We start from the raw sequence: 18,684 nt of genomic DNA on the forward strand, positions 1-18,684 counted from the left end.
GGAGTTTAATAGCAAACCGTGCAACAGTAGTAGCAGAGCGAAAACGTGGGAAGCTTGGGTCTGGTCGCGTAGAGAACGTGACTGGACCCAAACTTCCCTCGTTTATTCACTTCTCCGCTATTATCGCTTTTCGTTTTACTGGTTGGACGCCCGGGGCAGGCAAAAAAACAAAACAAAAAAGAGATTCTTAACTGTTGATATTCTCTTGGACAAAAACAAACAAATTTGAGAAAAAAATACCAATAAGATTTTAATGAAGAAGATAACCAAAGGCGAAAATGGGGAACTAAGGAAATTCTTCCAAAATATCCCGCTACTGTATTTATAAAAGGTGAAAATTTTAAATGGTGTATTTAAACAGTCAGAAGTTTCCCATTTGTTAGGATGTGCGTGAAATGCATCAAAACATGTTCTTAGCAGGACAACAAGCAAACAGAGACATGTGGAACTATTTATAGAAGACCGAGAAAAATTTCAAAAACAACTGAAACGGCAGTCAATCACAGTAACCACGAGATGAGGGTGATCTACCGAAAATAACCTTATCTTTCTCTTCTTTTTGTGAAACATTATTCAGTCTAAAAATAGCTTAAGAACAAGATAATGAGTTTAGTCTCTTGGGTTGAAAAAAAAATAAACAAGCTGATGTAACATCTGTTCTCTCACGTTTTTATTCATTGCATGAATGAAGTTCTTTGTGTACATCCTCAAGCGACACAGTGCGCCGTAACAATTTTGGTACTTTTCACACTCATAACTAATTTTATTTTTACGTCCAATCGCTTCAGGCATAACATGGACATGTCGAGCAGAAAACGTACCTTATATATCTATAGTAAGTTTTCGTGACATAGCTACTAAGAAGATCCCATTAAAGCCCCTTTTCATCCGCTTTCCCCCGATTTTCCGGAGTTTGGGCGTTTGAATCTCACAAAGTTTTATTTTACAGTATTTTACAGTATTGTAATGCAGCTTAAATCAAATCTTTCTTAATTTACCTCTTTGAGCTAAGAATGTTGCTTTAAATGGACCGTGTCAGGAAATTACGATCCGAAAAGAAGAGTGACTTTATTTCAATTCTCATCGGTGGAATTTCTGACCAATTTACCAAAGAGGGAAATGTGTAGATATCCTTTAAGTCAGGACTGAAGGAAAAAAAATGGTTATCGAATTACACTGACAACGATTTGAAGAATTCTTGTTCTTTAAAAGTGTAAAATCACTTGTTGTTTTATACAAAATTTTTAAGACAAAGTTTTTAATTAAATTCAGTTTCACCTGTACAAAGTTCAATTTTAATAAATAAGTTAAATAAATTCAGTTTCATCTGCACAGAACCAAAAATGTTTTCAAAATTTACCCGTGAAGGGACAAACAATTCGCCGCAAAGCAAAAATATTCCTAATCCGATACAATACCTCATAAACCACACGTAGGCGTAGAGTAGATTCGAAAATCCCATTGTTTGGTGTTTTCAAACCAAAACATGGCTTGCTTTGATATTCTGCCAATGCGATCTGTCTTGTGGTATTACTGTTTACCTAGTCTTTTAATCCCTACAAACCACAATATTAAAAAACAACCAAAACAACCTGTGTAAACCAGTGCATCTATCAGCAGCAGGTATGAATGTAAGCTTGAGCGGCACATGTCACGACGTGGTCGGTCTACAGGTGTTAATAATTTGGTTGCACTTACTATAAAAATATAACAGAGATATTATGTTAGCTCTCATTGGTCAAAAATCTATTATTTATCGTACAAGTAAACCCACAGAAAAACTGAAAAAAAATACTATGATTCTACATATACACGATAAGCCTCTTGGCATATTGAGAAAATTCTTCAAGCCTGGGAGTAATTTGTAAAATCTTACTCCATAAACCGAGTGTGGCCTGGTGATGATAGAACTAGAACTGCTAGTTGAATTGTGTCATCGTTTCCATCTCACACTTATCCCTTGGAGATGAATCGCTTGATGCCTAACTTTTGAATTTTAATTCTCCAAATCCTACTAGTTTCCAAACGATTGTCTTCATTTCCATCGTATATGTGGTGTACGTTCTCTTCAAGTTGTTCACTTCATAGCGACATAACATCACTTGACAGGTTAACATAACTAGGTTGTTAAAATTTCGTATCGACCACAAGTAAAACACAAATGTCCTCCCATACTTTGTCAGTGCCTCATAAATCAACTTTTAGACTCCTGAGGGTGACTAGCATCCGATTTCTCCTAAAGTGGCGTTGCTGAATCACATTTCAAGGTCATGGGAAGAAAGACACTAATCTCTTTCGCTGAGGGTTATTGACAAACAGCTGTCACTCCCTTATCAGTACTACTGCATTCTATCGGTAATTTAAAAAAAAAAACCGAAATATTCTTTATCTACTTGTTTATCAGTAAGATACACAAATTGGGAAAGAACTGATGAAACTTGATATAAAAAATTATAAATGATGGAAACAGAGGATATGATATCGATGTATTCAGAGATTATGTCCTACCGTGGCTCCATCTGCATTTAGGCTAAATACAGTCCTTTTTAATTTTTGTCCTGTGCAAAATACTCAGTTATTAAGAATAACACTCTTAAAAACTTGGTCCTTTACTTCCGAGCGTAAAAATCATATTTAAATTTTCGCTTATATCTGGTTGATGATGTATTTTTGAAATACTGCTTTGCTTTACAAGTTTTGGACGAGAATTACAAAGTTCAAGAATAAGGCTTAGCAATTTAGGGAGGTAATTACCTTGCGCTAAATTTCTTTTTTCTTTGCTCCTCTCTGATTTCTTATTTCTTCATCTATACTCTGAAAAATACTGAAAAATTATTATTTTTCATGTTTTAATACTTTTATCCTGTGTAAAAATTGTTCAATAATGTTCACAAATTTTTCCTAAGATTGTATCAGGAAAGTTGCACGTGCTTAAAGCGGAGCCTTTTCCGAGTGGTTTTTTGAAAATAATTTGCATGAAATAAATTCATATGAAATAAAATTGCCGCCGAAATAACATTATTTTAGGAACTTATCACGTTTGTGCACTAGCAGTGTGCTGGCGAGAAAAATAAGACAACACGCACTTCCTAGCCAGGTTTGTTTCGAGTTCTATGGAAACATTTGATCAGTGAACTTTATGGCAGCCATCATCTACTCAGACTCTGTCTTTCTAATTTTGTTTTGTACTGGCTCAGTCACGACATCGACTTTAAAAATTTCACTCGAAGAGTCTTAATCGTGACCTCTGGAAAGACGACGACCTTGCTCAGTTTCACAAAAATAGATAAATAATATTGAATAGAATAAAATAAATAATTAATTAAAGAGGTGGTGGAATCTTCCTTGAAAGAAAGTTGCATAACTTTGACACCCAGCGCCCTCTATTCCTAAGAAAGTATAAAGAATATATTTCCTCGGCGAGTTCTTGGTAGAAGACGAAATACTTCATCAGTTTCAAACAATAAACTCTGCCACAGAGAAGTATTTCATTACTGATTAGGGTTGCGTAACGAAGATTGTTACGTAATCATGCCTATCGGTAGTTTTATTTTCCTTTTTGCTTTTAAATAATAATGCAGATTAAGATTGTGCTTGTAATTATTGTGCCTTAAAAGTCTTTTTATCTTTGCCTTTTGTGCTTAAGTTAATTCACAGGAAATTTAACATCCCGGTTAGGAAAACTCCTCATGCGTAAACCGCTTTGTGTGAGTATTATGCTATTTTTTGCCCGAGAATTAATTCCATGTCAAAGCACCTTATCCCCTATTATCACTATCTATGACAATTTTCACTTCCTCATCCTTTGCTTTGAATTATTGAAAGGGCATGTCTAAGTGGACTTCCTACATACGGGATTATGACAAAACATTTCTTGGAATCTATTATTCAGCATTCCAGAGGCTAAGGGATAAAAATTAACGGTAAGAAATTTACAGGGGAACCTGATAAAGAGCCTAGACACTTTGAAACACAAGAGACCAAGTATGCAACTAACTGCTTGCTTTTCAGTTTTATCGCGTTTAAACAACCTAGACATCTTGAAACTGTGGAAATAAATTCACATACACAGGAAGTTGCGAATCCTTGGTATCTATTTGCCTCTCCGGAAACACTGTGAAGGAAGTGGAAATTATCTACATACTGACGTTCCTGCATGCAATACGAGATTGTCTGTGGTGTCCCTTGCAGCTTATCTAACTTGACATTCGAGCTCCGTGGTACCCGTCTTTTTTTTCTTGTTTTTAATTTGTTTATTTATTTTTTGAATATAATTAAGAAAAAAAAAACAGAAAAAAGGTTCGAGATTGCGAAGCATTAAACTTCCAATACCTCCCACCACTTTTAAAATACTGAATCCGGCAAATCAACTGTCAGGTGCCGCGCATGCGGGCCGACATCAATTAAACCGCTATTAATTACCACTGTCAACAAATCGCAAAGAGAAATGCAACCAGTCACACTTTGTCCGTCAGTGATACACAGCAACTGACCCAAATTCTAAGACACTAAAAGTTCTGGGGTCGCGACGCACGTGTCAAAACAACACTCGCCATATTGTCTTCTTGGTCGATCAAAGCTTTGCTGGAACACGCAGTAGCAGAACGAGGCGCGATGTGGAGCGTCTCGACACCGTTGTTCTTGTTTTTCTGCGGGGCAAGTTTCTTCGTCATAGGTAAGTTTAACCAGTGTTTACTTCGAGTTTATTCTTTTTAAGCGCGAGCCTTCGAAGTTGTGATAGTAAGTTTTAGGTGGCCTGCTGACTATACTATCTGTGTCATCGACACCGGAATCGAAATTGAACAAACAAAAATATGAATAGTTTGTTCTACTTTTAAGGCGTCCAATTTAACCTCAATCTTGAGCTATTTATACCAAGACTCAGTCCTAAATCTTTCCTTAATACGAAGTTTATTTTTCATGGGTAATCTTGTTTGGAATTTAGAATTGTAACAGGGTTACCAGAAAGCCACTATTCGTAATATTGGATTAAATCATACGGCAGCAATTTGTGTTTTTGAGTGGGAAAAATTTTGATTCTGTTTATTTAAGACAAAATTGCCTATTCAGCCTAACTATTTTCCAGATGTTGCGTCCATGTCCATGTTTGCATTTAAAGTTTAATTTCATTTTGATGTTCTAAACTGAGTACGACTATCTTTCATTGAACTCGAATGGCTGCGCAGAATTTCAAAATCCTTGAACTTTCGGCAAATCTTTTTGTATTTTTAACTTTCAAACTCAAACTGTCTCTAGAATATGCACTGTGCTCACGTTTTTCAAAGTTAGCAGGCATATTTATTTATTCTCCTTTACAGAATATAATTAAATATTTATTCGAACGCGTACAATAAGGAAACTGGCTAATAGTAACAGCCGCTCAGAGGGGCTGCCGCAAAGGTGCTGTGTATTTCAAAGAAGTCCTGAAGAGCGGACTTGATTAAGTTTATTCAGCTTCATGCATCGCTGGCTCGGGGTAAGATACTAGGTCATTAATTAAACTTTGGACCAAAAGAATTTTATTCAACTGGAGATTGTTATGCAGTGTTCAACTCATCGACCGCACCAGCTAAAAACAAATTTGATAAATATTCCGCTTAATTTATTTCCTCTAACAGTCTTCATGGGTTTTACAAAGTATTTTTAGCACCAGCGCTGTTTCGTAAACAAAATATGAGTTTAAACTGGATCACTTAGTCAAAGAATGGTGTATTGCAAATAAAGGGTCGTGTTTGTCAAGTTCCAGCGGGTTATAAGAAAAATAATACTTTACTGCACTGTGGGTTGCCTCAAATACTTCACCCAATGCTGTAACGACAGTTACGATACATCATAAAAAGCTTTTTCATTTTCTTATCAAGATAGGGCGGAGAGTTATCTTATCAGTCTGCGGCGGATCCTTTTGGCAGTTATTGGACAGTAATTACTGCACAACGGCCAATCTTTGCAAAACATCTCTAATGGAAACAACTCTTTCACGCACGCATATTGGAATCTTTGATTCCATATCTGATTTCTGCCCATTCTTCAATCGAAAGTATTGTGGAGGGAATGAAGTGAAACGAACTTGACCGTAAAAGACGTTGAATGCTTGGTAACACAGCACTTGTGGCGATAGCTCAATGTGAAATACCAAGACTACACTTGCAATTAAATTTCTTTGTTTCCTCAAAAGATAATCTTTCGTCTTAAAATACTGATTACCCTTTCAATTAAGAATAATTCGCCTTTGATCTTGAAAGACAGCATTTGAAGAATTCATTTATCGAAAGACAAAGAGTAATTAAAATACTACCCGTCGTAAGGAGCTTAATTCATATGCAAATGCAAAAACCCCTTTTGAGTGAGTTACATAAACAAAGATATATTTCTGTTTGACTTTGGCACATCTTTCGCGTTCTTAAATGTCAGAAATCATTTTCACAGTGTTTATCACATATAAACATGTCACTCTTCCCAGGGAAATAACCATGTCTTGTCTTAACTAAGTGGTAAATAATTTGTAGATTGCGTGCTTTCGACAATCATCGTTAACTTTCAGGTAAAAAAATGTTGAGATAGATTATTGGCCGATAACCATGCTCCTACACGATTAGGAAGTCTTGAAAATTGTAGAAACGCGGTAAATTAACCATTACAGGAAGTTGCGCAACTCTGGCACCCAACTGCCTCCGATTGCTAGGAATTCTCCGGTAACTCGGCTGCAATAAAATAGTTTGCATACAAACATTTTGAAAAAACCTCCCACGAGTAATCGTCATATAATATAGGTCGAAGTAAAAAGAAAAGCTGCTTAAGTATTTCCATGAAGGAGCACTTCGTAGTTGCAAAGGAACGGTGAGAAAAAGCAAATGAAAATTTTATATGTTTCATGAAGGCAAGCCGATTCCCGAAAAAAATTAATTAAGTGCATTTAGTCTAATTCACAAAGATCTCTTTGCAGGTGCCTTTTTTCTTGTTGTAAAACATTTTTACGCTTTTTACTTTTGTTAAACATGTTGAACATGGCGCTGAAAAAGCGTCGAATTGACATTCAAATATATTTGATGATATTGGCTGTCGGAAACCGCTAGTATGCAATTACTTTCTCGGTATCTCTTATTTTACCCTTTCTTGAATAATCAACCATACAATTAAATTTCCGTCCCTAGACTTTAATCGCGTTACGTTTATTCGAGCTCCAGTTGTATATTATCGGATGCCTTTTCTAATACAATTGTTTTTTTAGAGGAGTTATTTACAGACAGCGTTTACGTTGCAGTTTGAGGAATACTGATGAGACATTTTGGTCTCCTTTTCAATTGAGCAGCTTCAACAATTTGGAATGAGCCCAATGTATTTCTGATAACCTTTGGCCTTCATTGAAGGCGATGTGAGGAAACAGATGGCCAATTTAGCTTTCTCAAAAAAAAAATAGTGATGAAACTAGCCGCCTGTTGTTAGAGTCAATTCCCCTTTTGTCTATCTACCAAACTTAGACCGGGAAATCGAACATTTCAAGGCCAAAGTTTGCAGAGCACTTGCGATCAGAGAGATTCTAAGAGAATTTCCAGTATCAACAATACCACTCAAGGTCGCATCAAAATGTTTTTCATGGCCTGATGACTCTTTCTTAGTCGGTTTTTTTTTTACGACTGTTACAAGATCAAAACGCAGAATGACTCAATCATGTTCAAGCCTCTTTGTGTAATCTGCATCGGTGTGTTTTAGACACCGAGAGATAGACAACAACTATGAAGTCGTCGACGAGCCTCGAATTACAGTCCATTTGTTTCTATGCGGAACTTCGTTGTTTTCAACGCTAATTTTCTGCTTTTTGATCATTTCTGGGCATAAGAGGAATACATCCTCTCTGGATTTCTTTCTTTATAAATTTCTTTCTAACTGACCTGTCTGTGATATGTGATAAGGTGCAATGTCACTGAATCTATGCGTTTTAATTTTCGTGTGGTTACGTATAAAGCAGCATATTTCTTCAGAGCATATTTCTTGTAAAGCAGCTTAGTTCGTCTGATCATATCCCGTTTTTTAAAATTTTTATAACAGCTTTTTCCTAAAATGACAGTGAATTTTTTTTAACCGCCCAGAGCTTTTGTTTACCTCACTACTGGCGAGACGACGCTATATATTTAGGGAAGAGAGATGGCAAATTTTCTTTTAGCTAAAGAGTAACTCTTAATTAAAATTTTATGTTATTTTGGTCTGCGGAGAAAACACTTTTTCGAACGTGATCAGTGGCTAGCCACGGGAGCTGTTGATGAAGCACAATTTCCCTTTTCTACTTTGAAAACTATGGAACATTGTCTCGACAAAAACAATAAGGGGACTCATTGATCCAATAAAAAATTACATCACGATAATACGGCAAAGGCCATGGACGAATTGAGTATCCTCCATGGAAAACTACTCGGAGGGGGTTTTTTCATTAGTTTATGAAACAGCTGGTGCTCCTCAGTTACTCGGGTTTGCAATCAGTTACATTACGTAACCAAATCAACTTTAGAAAAACTTAATAATGTCATTTCTGTGCGGTGCACGAGATTATTACATTATTCCTAGCTCATTATGACTATATGAGAGAGTGAGCTGTAAATTTGGGCGCAAACCAAGGGCGAAATAATCGATTAATAAATTTAAATTTTCCGACTGTATTGACATAATTATCATTGATCAATAAGTTTGGTCGGTAGATTAAGAGAGGGTAGTGAATTGGGTTAATGGTACAGTATCAGTCTGTTGAGAACTAAAGTAGAAACTCTTTATCAACTGCTCAACTTAACGTTTGGTTTAGTCTCCTCTAGGCCGCATTTTTGTGTCTGATTAGCTGTCGCTTTAGTAATAGTTCAGAGCCTATCAACCTTAAAAATTGTACTTGAAACCAAGTACAATCTTAAGACTTCTTTGTATATGTAGGCGTCATTTATATGCAGAGAGCTATTCGAATTTATTCAACTCATGTGTCGCCTTCAGTTCCAACGCGCCGATAGGAGCAATAGAAACGACAACTGTATGAATTCAAAATTAAGCAAAGTTTTTCCCCATTGCATTTAAAACTACTGAAATGTATCATGTTTAATTGAAAACGCAACTGACTTACGCTTATAATTAAGATTTTGCAAATGGGTAATAATCTCAAAACTTTATTAGATTGAAGGTGCTATAAGGTGACAGTTGTTCAATATAAGGTTCTATAAGGTGACAATTGTTTTTCCCCGTTGCGTTTAAAACTAAAATGTATCATGTTTTACTGGAGCACTTGATTGAAAACGCAACTGACTTACTCATATAATTAAGAGTTTGCAAATGGGTTATAATCTCAAAACTTTATTAGATTGAAGGTGCTATAAGGTGACAGTTGTTCAATATAAGGTTCTATAAGGTGACAATTGTTTTTCCCCGTTGCGTTTAAAACTAAAATGTATCATGTTTTACTGAAGCACTTGATTGAAAACGCAACTGACTTACGCATATAATTAAGATTTTGCAGGTGGGTAATAATCTCAAAACTTTATTAGATTGAAGGTGCTATAAGGTGACAACTGTTCAGAAAATTAACCACGCCCATATTGTTTTGTTTTGTCGATGCCTTAGCGGCGAACGAGGCCATATCGTTACTAGTGGGAGATTTTAGGTTTAGGTTATCTGTCACAAATAAAAGCATGGAAATTGAGGGGAGTGTCTGGTCCTGAATTGACAAAAAAAAAATGATGATAAATCAATTAGAGGTTGGCCTGTGTATAGCCAGAGTTGATATCACAAGTATCTCCTTATTTGCTTGCCTCAATCATTTTTCTCTGCATATCACTCATGTTATTTCACTACATTGTAACTTTTTACCCACCCTTGAGTGGGAAAAATTTTTGTTCACAAGTAATTCTTTCACCTAAGGTACCTGTGCTGTGAAGTCAAGATTTGCGTGCGAGGGTGAGAAGTTACGCTTGTGCTGTGAAAGTGACTACGTCCTTCGTGTGTTCAATGCCAAATATGGTCGTTTAGAGCCTGGGAGTTCAATATGTCCACACGAGAATATCACTGACTTTAACTGTCAGGCGGAAGGTGTGCTATTGAAAGTTATGGCAATGTGTACCAATAGAAGAAGGTGTATCATAAAAGCGGACAGTTCTTTTTTTCGAGATCCTTGTCCTGGCACATACAAGTATCTGGAGGTTATTTATGGATGTGGTAAGTCCATCGTGAGTTGTTTTTGTTTTTGTTTTTGTTTTTGCTTTTTTTCCGCTTCATGTATCATATTTTCTGTTATTCGGAAAGCTACTCTTCGAAAGGTGTCAGGGAAGGCTGAGGTGTCGGGGGAACAGCAGTGAATTTTAATTCATGCTGTTACACAAGTTTTTTATCAACTTGAAATAAGAACGCCCTTCACCTTGAGTCTAAGCCCGACTTAGAGCGAAAAATGGAAAAGGGAAATTGGTATTTGTACCTCCACACTTTCCACTGGATTGTTAATAAATGCCTTCATTGCTCATATCGAATAGTGGCATAGATTGTAATCTTAGCGACAGCTATAATCAATCCTTCAACTACCAAAGGTGTGCTAAATGAATCGTTTCCGGTAGTCCCCAAAAGAGCACTTCTCGGTGACAAGGCCAAACCAAGTTGATGAAAACTTTTAGCTGTCAACACAAACCCTGTTTTAACCTATACTTCAACATCTTCAATATTCTTATACAGTTCCTGGCGATAATTGGACTCCGACACCAACGTCGAAAAAGTCAAAGACGAAACCTCGTTTTAACAGAACGACTCCAGTAACCATGAAGTCGCCAATAACAAAAAGACCTCGTCTAAAGAGTTCAACGGACAGCACAACTGGTAAAAATAGTTCGATAAACAACATCAGCGGAACGAATCAATCTAACACAAAAAGAGAATTTTTACCAACGAGAAAATCTACCACCCTTAGCTTCCTATCCACTTTGACCACGAAGAAAAAAAAGTCACTTCCAAAAGCTCCAGATTCAAAAGCCTCAGGCAGGGAAGGTGAGGAAGGCGTGATTTTTGTCCTGCTGAGATCTGTGTACGTCACATACAGGTTCATTTCAGGTACGACACATTAAACTCAGACACGAACGTTGTATTCACGCTAATGAGGGCGGTCGCATGCACGCAAATTCATCTGGCGAAGTCATATGATGAAGTTAATATACGAATCCTCCAGCTCAACAAAATTGTGTTTGGGAGAAAAATATTTTCCCAGAAACACACATCTAAGGGATGTTCGTTCTGCTGAATACTACATCGGCAACAACTCTGAGCTATGGACAAGAGAAAATAATGAGCCCTTATTTCCTCTTGGCTATGGTGTATAAAAGAACGCTTCTGTGTGTATCCAGAAGACAATCCATGTTATGCTCTTCATGATACGAAAAATTTCGTTCGTTAGATACCGCCTGTGCATGCAGCAAAAAGTGGATTTGGTGTTAGAGAAAGTGGCATTACCGGGGTAGATGCATCAGTAGATGGATCGATCAAATCTTAACTAAAATAGACAAAAAAAAATTGAAAAAAAGAAAAAACCAGAGAGAAATCTAAATTACAGTATAACAACTGTAATCGTAATGCTAACCAAGTCTTGTACCTTTTCAAGTCTAATTAAACGAAGGAGAAATCTGAATTAAGATGACTTTACATAACCTTGTCTACTGTGCCACACCCAGTGTCTGAGATAACTTTATGATCAAGAAGAAACCATGAGCAAAATCTTACCCTCCATAAAAAAGCGTGAAGGGCATTTCAACAACAAATAATAAAATTGAAAAACACTTGCCTAGTAGCAAAATAAAAAAAAGCAATTGTCCGACCGATTCCTCTGTTTTTTATTATGACAGATATGACTCCACAACTTTGAACCATTTGGCTTTTCCTGAAGGTTTCTTGTGTAACTGAACCTGTAAATGAACCTGTTATTATAATCATATATTTAACTTTTAAAGCTGATGGGTAACTTAATCTCTTAAAGTTGAATAGGCGCCTCTTAATTTTATTATTTTAGCTAAATGAGATAACTTCAAGACTAAGACTTAACTTAGGATCATAACACGAAGGCATTATGAGCTTATTATGAAGAATATTCAAACATCATCTTTTTTTGAAAATATGAATTATTCAGTCGAGAGCATTAAGTGAGGCTTAAGCATCAGAGATTTGTTAACGATACCACGATCGATATCTGATAATCCTCCATAATATCATGCAAGATAACATTCAACAAATATAAGCAATGAATAAAGGGCTAAGTTTTTAAAGAAATTGTGGTGCTGTATCAATGGGGGGGGGGGGGGTGGGTATTAGAAGATAATTTGGTTCTATATCAACTGAGTTGATAATGTAAATTTGCCACCGTAAAGAGTTTCTTAAGCTGACGTATCAAGTGTTAGCCCTTCGTTAGAGCGAGTGTGATATATATTCAGCCCATTTTATGAGAGTTTAGAGTTTTTGCTGGTTATTAGGGAGTGACCATCTAATCTAAAGACAGAGCAACATGCATCCATGTTGGTCACTCGTAATCTTGATCCGTTTCGTTCCACACTCATGACGAAACGGGTTACGGGTTACAACTTCATGATTATTTTCTTTTCCTTAAAGTATATGTACATAGTATTAGCTTATCACTTTGTTGGTAAAAGGAACACGATACCTAGCTTCTTTATTTATTAAATGTAAAATTTAACCGTTGCTTTCAGAACAATCACGCGATACACTGGTCGTATTCTTGTCGGGAGTGGCTGGCGCCACTGTTTTCTTGCTTTTGTTTCTGTTAGCAATTCATCTTTGCAAGAAAAAATTAAGGAAGAGAAAATTTTCCATGGTTAAAAGAGAAGACGAAGATGAAGTGAACAAAATAAAGAGTGTGACTATAGAACTGCAAGGAAATGGTGACGAAACCAAAGAAATAAACGTCAACCCAGGAGATATCATTATCATTGATCACAATGACGATGATCGAGCAGGAAGCGAGGATCTTGGTTATCTATCGGAAATAGTTCGATTTTATAACAGTCAGAACATCGGCAGCGACGACCAGATATCGATTAGAAAGCAATTTTCCGCTTGTGACAGTCCCTCAGTTATTTCGACCGAGGCAAGTGAAAGTAGAGACAGCAAATATGGTTCAGTTGGAATGAAGCACTGCACTTGCCAACATGAGTCCTTATTGCGCCCCTCTTCCCCACTTGGTATTATATAATACGCGAAAAGGCTCAAGCAGCAACTGTAGACGAGTTATCCGTGGCTTCACTGTTGTGATCAAAAATTTATGTCGTAAAGGATGCGAGAAACAAGACTAGTTGAAAATGCAAGATGAGAGAGCTATGCTTTCTAAGCGGCCGCGCCAGATCTACTCAAGATTTGATATCTGATATAAGCATGCCTGGTCAGTGAGTAACTGCTTTGGTATTGCATTGATGAGGTGCTGAGAATTGACATTCTCCCCACTAAACATTTTAGGTTGGTAAAAAGTAGCACCGTAATGAAAGAGATAAGAGATTCTCAATGACCTTGCACCATCCACCGTCTTGTCCTTCCCGTTGCGATATTTTTGTTTCTTCTGTTTTTACACTTAAGGTAATGGATACCTTTGGTTTAAAAAGAGGGACTTTTATGATAACTAAGAATTTCTATTGAGTTCGTTTATTTTAGTAAATTTTGTTTTGTGGGCAGGCCTGAACTAGACTTAATCAATCAACATTTAACACAAATCTAACTTATCGGAAAATTTTAACCTACTGAATGCTGAAGAGGTGAAACACCTTAAAGTTAACTATTTTGAATAATACATTACTACTGCACCTTCTTGAACATTCGAAAAAGTAATTAGAATGGCTGTGTCATTCATTTAGCGAAGCATGACGTTGAAACTTAGCTAATGTATTACTTGAACTTTGGAGTTTAGCGGCATCACAGGGCAACTAAAACAAAGGAGAAAATTTAAAATGGGGCGAGCAATCAAAAAAAGCCAACTTGAAACCACTTCTGGTAAGAGAGTGCAAAGGACGTGCTCGAATAATTTCAGGACATGGCCAATGTATTTTTACCTTTCTGACTTGTTGTGAGCTATGTTTGAGAATAATCAGTCCTAGTTTCGGTTGAGTTTTGCAATACTTTATTCTGATTGACTTTACACATATCTTCAAGTAACAACAGTAAGTGAAAATACTGTAAATATCCATGTTATTTTTGTAACGAGTGACACTTATTTTTCTGTAAATAAATTGAAACAACATCTGAACTAGCCTCTCTTTCTAATTTAGGATGAGGAAAAGCGATTCTCAAACGAAATTACTCACGATAGCGTAGAATCTTTCTAGAACTTGTGTTTCTGGCTAAAAAGAAAGCTCATAGCGCGATAGATGGAAATATGAATATATCTAACAAGCGTCATTTTCCCCGAAAACACTTTTATAGGAGGTCAGTTTGATATATGTAAAAGCCCACTGAAAATCCCAAATTATTTAGTGGGAGACTCTACTAGCTGAATATTTGTATGCGGTCATTAAAACAATCAGTCAGTACAATCTTGTTATCACGGAGAACGGCTGAAGAGGTTGGTCTCTTTAATTTTCCCATCTTATGTCCCTTTCCCCCAAATTTTGAGACAAGTGTGCCATTTAATTTGATTATCTGAACTCTGTGATTTAATGAATCACAAACCATCAGTTCTCCGGGTTTGTAAACTGAGACATAAGATGGTTCATTGAACTCCCCATCCCCCTGTCCTTTTTTCCCGATTTTGTACTGAAATTGCCCTTTTCTATCAAATACTACGATGCAATGCTCAGAAATGTCTGATATTAAAAATAGATCGTCATGCTGAACACAATTGAGTGGTTTTGTTAGACAAAATTTTTCACCTATTTTCTTTAAACAAGAACCAGTATTAGAAAAGAATTTGACCAATTTATTGCCTGAATCAGCAACAATGATATTACCTACGCTGTCCACAAACAAGCCGTGTGGATACTTGAGCTGGTGATCAAGACTTCCTTCTCCTCCAAATTGGCTGAGGTACTTCCCACGGTCACAAAGCAATTGAATGCGATGGTTAAAAGTGTCTGCTACTAAAATGTTCCCACTATTATCAAATGCTATACCAGTAGGATAGTAAAATTCTCCTTTCTGATCGCCCTTTCTTCCAAAAGAGCGCAAATATGTCCCATTGCAGCTGAATACCTGAACTCTGTTCGCATCGCTTTCAGTCACTGCTATTTCATTACGGGCGCTCACTGCAATGCCCCAAGGCTTGCTAAGGCTTCCAGCATGCATCCTTTGTTCTCCAAATGTTGACAAAGGGACGAAGCTTCTTGGTTTGACAACAACAGCAAAAGGACTCCCACAAACGTGCTCTTCATTTATAGTTACTGAGATTTCGTGCTTTCCTGTTTCCGTAAAGAAATGAGTGACGAAGTAGGTACCGTCTCTATTATCTTGGACTTGCGCCGTCGTGACACTATCATGGCCATCCCAATTTGTAACTCTTACGCTTATCTCGTCATACTCTGTGTAACACTTTTCGCCTTCAGCATTTTTCGTAGTCAAAACAGAGCGAGCCTCCAATCCAACAATCGCCTCCCTCATTCCTTTAACATCGGCACTTGATTTACTATATGAAGTGAGAGTGAGGAACGCTTTCATTGAACCAATTCCATGAGCCTGTAATGCCTTCATTGATGCGTCATTTTGTTTTAGAATTAGGTGACAATTTTTTCTTAGGTCACTGCAGTTTCCAATTTCAGGTGCACTGACATGTAGAGATTTTTCTAATTTGGATTTGTACCGTAAAAGCTCGGCCCTGGTACTTCCTTTCACAAATTCTTCAATTTCTTCAATTTCTTTCTCCATTGATTGTACTTGTTTTTCCAAACAGATTTGCTGATTTTTAAAGAAATCGAGTATTTCTTCGGCTTGCTTATCCACGTCCTCAAACATTTCTCGCATCTTCGCTTCAATGACCGCGATAATATTATCTGCTAACGAGCGTGCGTCGCGCTTCACGTTTGACACTTTATTTTGTAATTCAGTGCATTTGACTTGTAGTTCATTTATTTGACCATGCTTTTTTTCAATTAATTTCCGTTTAGAATTAATCAAAGAGATAATTTCTGCTCTTTTTTCAGTTAGAACGTCTTCCAAGAGCATCTTTGTGTGACGGTTGTGGACTGTCACGACGCAAATGTTGCAAATGGCCCTTTCACAATCCCCGCAAAAGAATCTCAATTCCTCTTTTTCGTGGTCCTTCTTGGAGCAAAATTCAAGTTTCACGGGTTGTTTTGAGATCTCTTCGAAGTCATGATCTCGAAAATCGTTTACAAGTAGAACACGGTGTCCTTTGTTATTTCGGATAGTACTATGAGCAATGACACACTCCTCACACCAGAAGATACAACAGTGAAAGCAATAGAAACACTGAGAGCTCTTCTCGTCACAATTTCCACATTTCACTTCCGATGTGTTGTGCTCTTTAATAGCCAAAACGTTGAGCATGTTGCTGACACGAATGTTTGATGGAAAGTCGCTCAGATTTCCTCTGCTTGGGACAGAAAATTCCAGACGGCATTCTGGACATGTAATGCTGTCGCAATCGTTACTTTGCCGTTGAATATCGTTCAAGCATTGAAGACAGAAACAGTGTAAACATGGCAGTTGCTTCGGATCAGTATATGTGTTCGTACACACAGAACAGCGCAAATCTTCTTGCAGTTTTTTTACATCCATGATTTTCGTCGAATGTATGAATCTTACGTTTTGAGTCAGTGATCGAATATGCAAATGTTTCGTGTTTATGTCTAGCCAAAAGATTCGACCAATCACGAAGTGTTGTAAAGGATGACGCTCAGCTTCTAAGAAAACACATAATCAAAGTGCTCTGTGAGCAAACTCGTGAATTGACACATGATTTTTTAGATTATGTTTAATGTTATCTGGTTTAGGGAATTTTGTGGTTGATTGTCATATCTAGAGTACGAGCAGTAGTTCAGTGTTCGCTAATGTAGCAAAGAAATAAAGTAACGTTGGGATAAGAAGGCATTACAATTGAAATGATCATGCTATTACATTTGACAAGGTGGATGATGTCATGTGTTTTAAACGTCTATCATTTTTGTTTCTGGTTCAAAAGAAAAGGTTGGAAGTAAATGTGGGTGAAAAGTGAAATTTACTGTCTTTCGTTGTAAATATTAGAAAATCAAGGCAATACTGTCTTAATGAAAACATTAACGATTCCCTCTTTATCAAATGAGACAAACGGGAACGAGTTTTGAGTGATATAACTAAGCCAAGCCTGCCACCGTCATTTTGGATCTCCGCCTGGGTAGATTTAGGTCACGTGCTAGGCAACGTATGATCAATAACAAGATAGAATTTCATTTCAGGCCTATTTATCAATTTTGTGGTGTGTAACTTTCGCATTTTAGTACGTTGTTTGTATGTTGAATCTTCAAATTGTCTTGAAACTTAAAAGAAAATTGTTCTTTAAAAATTCACTGAAAATCGGTAGCTAAAATTGTTTGTTTAGGTGTTATCTGATTTTCGTGTTAACTTGTTATTTCGTCAGTCGCCGGCATCTTTTGTTGCTTCTCACAGGAAAAACACACGCGACGAAACGTAATGATCAATTTTGTCCTCAATCTCACGCTATAACAGAAAAAGCTTTTGAACATCTGTAAACTCCGAGCGCTTCGCAGTAAGTGATATTTTCAATGAATCTTCGGATTGTTTTCAAGTTCAAGGACTGTAAATTACAATTTTATGAAAAACGAAGGTTGTTCTGTTATTTCAGTGTGAATCCTTGCATGCCTGCCAGTCTCTGGCGCCGCTTGTTGAAACTAAAACGAAAAAAAAAACTCTTTTAAGATTATCATTGGCTTCTTTTTCACCCCACCACTATTCTTAGCAACAAAGGTCGCCATTTCGTCTGTTTATTGCTCGCCAAAAACTATAAAATGCACTCAAAAGCCTAAAATCTAAAAAAAGTTTACAGGAATCGACCAATCGAGCGAGCGAGCGAGCGAGCGAGCGAATGCCATTCCCCACATCGTATCTATAACTCGCTCTTGCGCATGCGCGCAATTCACGAGTTAAAAATAGCTAAGAATTCTGAGAAACTGACTGTACCAAAAGCTGCCACACTCTGTTTCATACCGAATTTTTGGAAATTTTTGTCATTTTTGTGTGGTTTACACAACATGTGTAGCAACATTATGGCACCATCGTTTTTTTATTTATTTATTTGTACACGAGAGTCGAGCGCCGATCACGTGGTCTAGTAACGTAGTATTGTACGGCGCACTGACGCGCACTAATCTGAGTTAGCCATCTTGATTGTAAGCGTGGTCGCGAGTAATTTTTTTCAGGTGATCGTATCACGAGTTAGTTCCCCTCACACAAGCCAACACATTCAGACCCGGCTTGTGTTATAAGTGCAGCTTGTGCTAGAGCTTCTACGTTCTTAAAAGACAATATTTAACAGCTCGAATCTTCGGTACGGGTTGTACCACACTGAAAGGAGTTATTGCACTCTCACAAGCCAACAACTATCGGCTTGATCTATCGGTGCGGGTTGCACCACTGAGTGTCTGAAAGTGTTTGAAAGTGTTTGATAAGTTGTATTGCAGTTGCTTTCTCCTTGCACTGTTGAGAATTCACGGAGGCATATCTCAAAACAAAGTAAGT

General features: G+C 37.1%; 1 protein-coding gene across 2 annotated transcripts; it reads left to right on the forward strand.

Moving 5' to 3' along the window:
- The first annotated feature begins 4,423 nt into the window (after positions 1 to 4,423).
- Positions 4,424 to 14,245, forward strand: LOC113679570 (uncharacterized). Of its 2 annotated transcripts, none has more exons than XM_089180276.1 (4): positions 4,424 to 4,675; positions 9,889 to 10,182; positions 10,690 to 10,998; positions 12,702 to 14,245. In XM_089180276.1, the coding sequence occupies exons 1-4, from the start codon at positions 4,615 to 4,617 to the stop codon at positions 13,202 to 13,204; spliced, it is 1,167 nt and encodes a 388-aa protein (XP_089036402.1). In that variant the 5' UTR covers positions 4,424 to 4,614; the 3' UTR covers positions 13,205 to 14,245. The 2 variants fall into 2 exon arrangements, with proteins under 2 accessions (XP_089036402.1, XP_027052341.2); XM_027196540.2 differs by having other exon boundaries at positions 4,432 to 4,675; positions 10,690 to 11,061.
- The last annotated feature ends 4,439 nt before the right edge of the window (positions 14,246 to 18,684 follow it).

The sequence above is a fragment of the Pocillopora damicornis genome, chromosome 8 (assembly GCF_964200805.1).
Source record: "Pocillopora damicornis chromosome 8, jaPocDami1.2, whole genome shotgun sequence".
Taxonomy (NCBI): domain Eukaryota; kingdom Metazoa; phylum Cnidaria; class Anthozoa; order Scleractinia; family Pocilloporidae; genus Pocillopora; species Pocillopora damicornis.